At 41.6% G+C, this 7968-nt stretch overlaps 1 protein-coding gene across 1 annotated transcript in view; it reads right to left on the bottom strand.

Annotated features, from left to right (window-relative positions):
* Positions 1-1335: 1335 nt before the first annotated feature.
* The window catches only part of Bms1 (BMS1 ribosome biogenesis factor), a 33545-nt gene continuing 26912 nt past the window's right edge, over positions 1336-7968 (bottom strand). Inside the window, exons 20-23 of the mRNA XM_028753576.1 lie at positions 7529-7676; positions 7053-7228; positions 2277-2438; positions 1336-1845 (exon numbers count right to left, since the gene is read on the bottom strand). Of these exons, the coding sequence (XP_028609409.1) occupies positions 1621-1845; positions 2277-2438; positions 7053-7228; positions 7529-7676 (711 nt within the window). The 3' untranslated portion in view covers positions 1336-1620. The remainder of the gene's footprint in view (positions 1846-2276; positions 2439-7052; positions 7229-7528; positions 7677-7968) is intronic.

The raw sequence follows: 7968 nt of genomic DNA, 5'->3' as shown, positions 1-7968 counted from the left end.
GTACCCTCCAGCCATGAGTGGAATCCTTCAAGCTACTTAATGCCAGAGCTGTTACAAGAAAAACAACACAAGCCGATGTGGAACTCTGAGGGTTCCCAGCTATTGTCTATTCTAATTTCACGTCTGGATCTAAGAAAATAACCAGAACACAGGCTTCCTCGCTGAGAGCCAAAAGTCCATCGATTACTTAACCTTTGTGAACCCTGACTTTGACTGGACTACAGTGACACTGTGGGTCTTTTGAATGAGTGCTAATTCAGAGTCAGTGTGTAGTAGTTCACAAAACGTCCGATTGTTTCTTTTTCCAGGGTACACTGTTCCTGATAAAAGGCCATAGGCCCCTCTGAGAATTTGCCTTCTATGATCTGAACATTGGTACCCCCTTAGTATTCATACATATTCGATAGATAGATAGAACCCTAGCCTCATTGTAATTACATGGGCAGTACTCTAAGTGAGGAATGAAGTTATGAAGGCCCCAAGGGTGCTTTCCTCCTTCAGAATGGGAGGGTGCAACAAGTGATGTCATCTGTTAAGCCAAGGGCAAGCTTTCTTCAGACCAAATGTGCTTAGAATCCCTGTCTGCTTACCCAGAATTTATGTTGCCCAGTCTCAAGTCACTTACCATACCATACAAGGGACAGACTGAGATCCCTCATTCGAAGTATTCTCAGTGTATAAAGTTGCTCTGATTTGGGAACCCTGGTTTTAATATTAGGTTGGATTTTCACTTGTTCAACAGAACTTGCATTAAAAAAATCTTCTTTGATGGAGTAATAATTTGGTAGGCTTCTTACCAATGTCACATATTAGGACGAGATACCATGACTAACACTATAAATTTCCCTGGGTGGAAACCTAACATTTCAACAGTTTCAGATCAATCTCCTGGACCAAGGACCAACCCCGAGGAAGGCAGGCTCACCTTAAACCATGCTAATGAATAGACTGAATAATTAATTCCTTGTACTAGGGGCAAACTCGGGCTTACTGAGTCAATGATGACACAGATTAGATTTTCCAGCTCCAAAATAGAAGACTGCATAGAAAGATTAGGTCAAAGAAAAACTCTGCAAGGCCAATAACCCTATAGTTCCATCTCTGTCATGCTGGGGCTCTTAGTGCTATCATCTGGGTTCCAAACTGACTGGGTAGCCTCACCTACCCAAGTCTGTAATTTCTGCCACCTTGGCCTCTCTACTCAGTCAATACCAATATAATCCATAAGCTTCATTTAATGTTTTTCCCCCTAGGAACCTCATAAAGATAAGATTTATCAGCTATTTATAAGCAAACTGTCATGTATTCATCCCCAAATAAATCACTAGGCCAGAATTAATGGGAAAATAGTTTAATATTTTTATAGCACAAAATAAACCAAGACAGGAGGAAACAATGAGCTGAGTCACACAGCCCCACCCCCGTCTCACTGTCAGCCGTGAGCCTGTCGCACTGGATGCTGTGAACGAGCGCGGATGCCTCCAGCAGGCTTTCTACAGTTCCACCCGGCACGGCTGGAGCACACATCCCAGAATCTCCATGGGCTCATCATGACTTGTCACAGGCACTGAAGCCGTCACAGCTGCAGCTCTGGAAGACACCCCCCATTCTGGAGATACTTCAGGTGTCCCCAGCTCCTCTCAGACTAGACTTCTGACTTCGTTTTTCCTTCTGACCCTGGATCCGGAAGAGCTTCTTCCTCAGGTCCTTCTGCCGCCTCAGCTTCTCCTCTTCCTCCTTCTGCTTCATCTTCACATGCTCCTTGTTGTGCAGGCGTCTCTGCTCTTTGGCCTTCTTCATTTTCTGACTATGTATTGTGCTCAGAGCATCTAGCAGAGCCAAGACCTGACAAGACAAAAGTGGTGAGCACAAGCCAGTCTGAGCCTGCTTGTCACCTAGTCAGGACTTTACTATACTGGCTTGATGGTATCAAATAGATTCAATCTCGAGTGGAAATTATTTAGTGAACATTCATCACAATTTGCATGTGGGTATTTATGCATTTACCTTTATGAGAAGACCACCTACATTTACCCTGTATGGAGCCATACATAACTAGCTAAGTGGTCCACTAGATGGGTCGTTACTCCCTACTCAGATAGAGGTGAGATATGACTAACGATACCATACAGCCTCTGGTTCTTCCCCCAACCTCCCAGTTCAATGCCCTGCGTAAGCCTGGCCCTTGAGCTTTTCCATGAAGATGCAGAAGACGGTGGAAATGCAAACTAAACTATAACTAAGTGCAAAGACAAGTGAGTCTCTGTGGACAGTACCTTCCTCTCATGAGGTTCGCGTATGACGGCTGGTCTCTGCCTGTCCCGTGGCACTTTGCCTGCCTTTGCTTGGGTCTTGGGTTTGTTCTTAAATGGCAGAGCCTTCTGCAAGGCTTTGGGAATGTGCAGGGAATTAAAATGTTTCTTTTGTCTCAGGATTGGCTGAAAAGGAAAAAATAAAACAGATTATGACATATTTAAAGTACAATCTATATGAACTTAAAACTATAAAAAGCCTTCTCACAGATTGTTTTTTACAAACTCTGTCACACTAGTATCTACTGACTAGAAATAGGGATTCGATCACCATCCAATGTCATACATTACATTTACAAGCCTTCTGAAAAATGAACTGAGCCTACTTGAAACAGTGAAGCTATGGGTCTCCAACAGAATGTAAGAACAGATTCAAAGTTCATCTCAGCAGAGAACTTAGCCTATCTTTGGGAACCTGGGGTGGTTCACTTCTAGGGGAACAAGGACAAACTAGCTGTTCATTCTATCTCCCTTCCTCGGCAGCAACAGGTTAGCTCTGATTCTGATGGAAGGAAGGCAGAGTAAGATTTAATCAGCACATAAAGCACAGTCTACACACTGAATTCTATGTTCAAATGAAATAGTATTACCTAGATATTTAACCACTCCAGAAACTACTGATAAACAGCAGTTCAGCAGGAGACAAGCTAGAGGTCAGAACCAAGTATGTGGAGAACAACTCTCTTGTGCTTCTATTTTCTCTCTAAAGACATCACCCAGTATCTTTTCAAAGTTTTGGTTAAAAGAACTCAGAAGAAAACCACTTCTCCAAAAAGGAGGTAGAGCCTTACTGAAGAAGGCAGGTCCCTGGAGAGAGCTCTTAAAGGTCAGCAGCTTGGTCCCACTTTCCATCCCTCTGCTTCCTGACTATGTCTGCAATGTGACCAACCATCTCGTGGTCTTGTTACTATGATGGACTCCATCTCTTCTTAAACTGTGAGCAAAACCCAAGCCTTCCTCCCTAAGCTGGTTTTTCTCAAGCATTTGGTCACAGCAGTGAGTTAAGTCAATAACAGACCATGCTGATAACTTCAGAGAACACTGTTCAGTACACCACACCGAAACCGAGTACATGTGGAACCTGGAGTGTACTCTATACCTGTCTGACTTTAGAACATTCCAGGTACCCAGAAAAGGAAAGAAACATGGGTTTTTTTTGTTTGTTTGTTTGTTTTGTTTTTTAAAAAGGGGAAATTAAAAGGCAATTTCAAAATGGCAGGAATAACTTTTTACCTAATGCACACGGACTAGCTAAGTGAGTTTTTTAAAAATCAGATCATATTACATGCTACCTAGCAGAGAAGAGTTTGGAGTTAAGTCCACTTAAATAAGCCTATGTGAGAGGTGAGGGATAGAAGACATCTAATGCCACAGTAACACACAACTAACGAAACCCATTTTCACGCATGTACTCTTTACACGCTCTGGATCTACTATCACAGCCTACTCCACAAACAAGCTATCTGAAAAATAGGAAACAATAAAACCTGTCTCATTTACATCATCCTCCCTGACTACTGACAGCCTCACACTACCGAATACCCTTCCTTACAGGAGTCCACTCACAGACCTGATGAGTGAAGCCCACCCCTGAGCCATTCTAACTGTACTAACGGCTGCACCCCTAACAGCTGTCTCCAGCTCCCACACTATCTTTCATTTGCTTACATCAGAAAAAGCAGATACGTCAAAACTGTTACAAAAGGGGCTGGTGAGATGGTTCGTCTGATAAGAGCACTTGCTGCTCTTCCCAAAGACCCAGGTTCAGTTCCCAACACTACAAGCATCCATAACTCCAATTCCAGGATAGCCAATGCCCTCTTCTGGCCTCTGCAGACACCAAGAACACCTCATTCTTATTAAAGGAAAACCATCATTCTTATTAAATAATAAAATAATGTTTAAGAAAAAAACTTACAAGGCAGATGATATGAATGATAAAAGTGTAGCTGACTACCAACACAACTGTAAACATACACATGCACCTCACATATATGTACTTAAATATATGCATGTGCTACAGACAAGAAGCACGGGCAAAGTTCTTAACCTAAACCCTGAAACTCTGAAGCAGCTACAGGGAACCAGCAGGTAGATCTTCAACATACTGGCACAGGCAAGTAACATGACCAGTAACTGACAAACGGGACCTTATGAAATTTAAAGAAAACTGTTAATCAAGTGAAAAGACAGGCTACCATGGAAGAATATCTTTGCCAGCTATACATCTGGCAGATGACAAAAAAAAAAAAAAAAAAAAGGAAACAACCCCTCCCACATGAAAAGCTGAATGCAGACTTCCCAAAAGAATACAATGGCTAATAAATTATTTTTAAAACTGTTCAACATCCTTAATCGTCGGGGAATGCAAATTAAAGCTACTCTGAGACTCCATATCACCTTTCAGCATGTTATTATCACGATGACAAATGACCACAAGTGACGGAGCGTGTTTACAAAGAGGAAGGTTAAACTGCTCAGCCATTATGGAAACCAGTGTGGTATTCTCTCAGAAAGGTCTTCCATATATATGACCCAGCTACTCATGGACATATACTCAGTGAGATCTCCATCACGCTACAGAGGGGCCTGTCTTCATGTTTACTGCACATCTCTTCACAATAGCAAGAAAAGAAAACCAAGGACAACGTGTATGGTGAAAACCTAGGACAACATCTATGATGTACACTGATGTCAATTCTCAAAAATATCAGATGAAATGGAATCCAAAACTAAAAAGAATTTCTACGACTACATGTAGGATTTATTCCCTAGAATGCAGGGAAAAGCAAACAGATGGTTTTGTTTACTATTACTGGGATATAAAAAAAAAAAAAAAAGACCCACTTATGGAACAAAGTTTATTTGGCTCACCATTACTGTGGAGATGACAAGGTTAGTAGGCACTTCAAAGATCGACTACTCAGTCAAAGGCAGAGAGCAAAGGAATACAGTGTTCAGCTGGCTTTTTCTACTCTTACTCACTTTAGGAATGTGCCCTGGCATGGTGGCACTCACAGTGGGCAGCCTCTATCAGCATAACCAAGACAAGCCCGCAGGCCAACCTGACCTAAACAAGTCTTCACAGAGACTCTCTTCCCAGGTGGTTCTGAGATTGTGTCTAGCTGACAATTAAACTAACTACCACAGTGGCATTAGCAGAATATAAGATAAAAGCCCACATGGTCATCTCAACTAATAAAAAACAACCCTAAGGTCAGCAACCTTTCTTAATAAGAAAGCCTCTGAGGAACTACTGGCATCTGACAGCTTTGGGGATAAAAAGTGAGTGTTCTGGCGGTCTAGCCAACGGTAAGAGACAGACTATTGCCTAGACCCACACGGATTCAACAGGCTCTTCTTTAAAATAAACAAGAGGACATGAAGGTATGAGTGAGATTTGTTGGAGGTGGTCCGGGGAACAAGATACACAAATACACAAGATACAAAAATTCGTACATACTCATATATGTAATTATATGTATGTATTATATCACTTATATAATATAAATACACATACATGTATATGCATTGCCAAAGAATGAACGAAATATTCTTTAGAAACTTGTGCTACTAGGCTATTGTAATGGAGATAGTTTGGTATTTGAATGAAAGTAGAAACACAGATCATCAGTATCAAAGGGAGAGCTCAGAAGAGACTCTAGACACACATGGTCAACTCACTATAAAGGGCTAGCAAGAGGACACAGGGCAGCCTTGTCCATAAACATGCAGTAACAGTAGCTCATTAAAGTACAAAAGGAAACTCTTAGTTAGACAGCTAAAGGAACTCACAGTGGCTAAAGGTTAGACCAAACATTAAATGTTTTCCAGGAGAAAAGTACCTAGATTTTTTTGGATATCACACCAAAAACCCAAAAACCCTAAGAGAAATCACATTAAAGTAGAAAGCTTCTGTACTACAAACCAAACAATCAGCAAAAGGCAAAGGCAAGCATCAAGTAGGAAAAAATATTTGTGAGCTGCCTTCCTGTGAAAGGGGTTAGTAATGAAAATTTAAAAAGAACTCTCAGTAAATCACATAAAAAACAAGTAACTGGGGCAGGGAACCAGTTCAACCTGACAACGCTGTATCAATGTGTGAAGCCTGTGCCCAGTCCCCATAAGCCCTCTCCAAATCAGCCTGTCAGGACAATGGGCAAAGCCCTGAGCAAGCACTTCTACAAAGGAAACAAAGTGGTAATAGGGAACAGGGCAATGGAGGTCAAAGGACATGGAAGGGCAGAAATATAGGCTGAGTGTGACGTCACCCAGAGAAGAGACAAACACCATAGCTTACATCAATCTTTTGTGGTTAGGATTTTTGTAGAGTAGATTATTGCACATGACGGGTGAATGGCAGAAATGTTCACCGGCTTCACTCACTGCTGCAACCACCATATGTATCACCCAATGGTGTCAATAATCCTCAAACATAACAAGTTCTAATTTAATTTCTAATTCTGAAAAAAACATTGCTACAGTTTTTCTACGTTCCTTCCCTCAAACAGCAAACAGATATACAATTCTTCAAACTGAATTTAGCACTAGACTTTATACTTGAAAACTCAAGTCATAAAACTCAGTCATTACATGGGGGTGGGCTGCTTCAGAGTACAGCACTTGCTTAACCTTTGCAAAGCACAGGGTTCAATCTCTAACACTGTAAAAAACTAAAACCATCACAAGTAAAGCACCTGTATGATGCTGTCTAGAAACACAGACACACAAGACCTCTACCTTATACAACGAATCCTTGTTTGGCTTTAATTTGATTCCATGGGCAAGCCTCAGTTGATGTGTTGTCCGCATTCCTGACCAGGTATCTTTCTCACCCACTGGTTTCAACAAAGATGTTACTGGATTATAGAAGGCCGGAATGGAGACAGGGTACCAAGTTCGCATGAAAACAATATCTAGAAGAAAAGTTCCACAAGATTTGTATCTCAAGCAATACACACCTGCACATCCCAAATCACCCCAACACCTCTCTACCTGGTTAAATAGTATCAAAACCTAACAGTTAAACTGTGATATTGACTATGATTAAATATCACAAAGATCTGAGTGTGAGCCAGCTAAGTACAGGACAATCTAACTGGACAGAGCTGGAGCTGCCTGGCCTTCTGAATATGAAAACCACTCTATTCAGCAGCAGCTAGACTTAATCATGAATGGAAACACAGTGTCCTGAACACACAACAAAGGATCCTTACCACTCATTAGCAACTTGTCCTCAAAGCTGGCTCGGAAGGCTCCTTCTGGAGCCCGGAGTGCTTTCTTGATCTGTCCCCTTATTCCACTGACAGTTCGAATGACAGCACCTTCAAATTTGGCTACTTCCAATGCAGAATTAAACATTCCCTACAGGCAACAAGATAAAAATACTCATACATGCATTATCGCTTACAGCTTTGCTTAAAAAAAAAAACAAAACCAATTCACTAACAGTGAAATTACATCAAAAAATACTGTTCAACTTCCTATGAGCTCATCAGCATGCTCGTGCCTGGGAGCTCATCACAAGAGGGATTTGCAGGTGTGAACTGGCCTGGACAATCCTGGTATCTTCTTTAGTGCAGAGCTGAGAACCAAACTCTAGGCTTTACAAGCACTCTATCACTAAGTACCTCCCCTCCTTATACAAGCACTCTAT

This window comes from Grammomys surdaster, unplaced genomic scaffold, assembly GCF_004785775.1.
Source record: "Grammomys surdaster isolate TR1022 unplaced genomic scaffold, NIH_TR_1.0 125950, whole genome shotgun sequence".
NCBI classification, from domain to species: domain Eukaryota; kingdom Metazoa; phylum Chordata; class Mammalia; order Rodentia; family Muridae; genus Grammomys; species Grammomys surdaster.
Note: the sequence above shows the minus strand (reverse complement) of the source record. Positions and strands in the feature narration are given on the sequence as shown.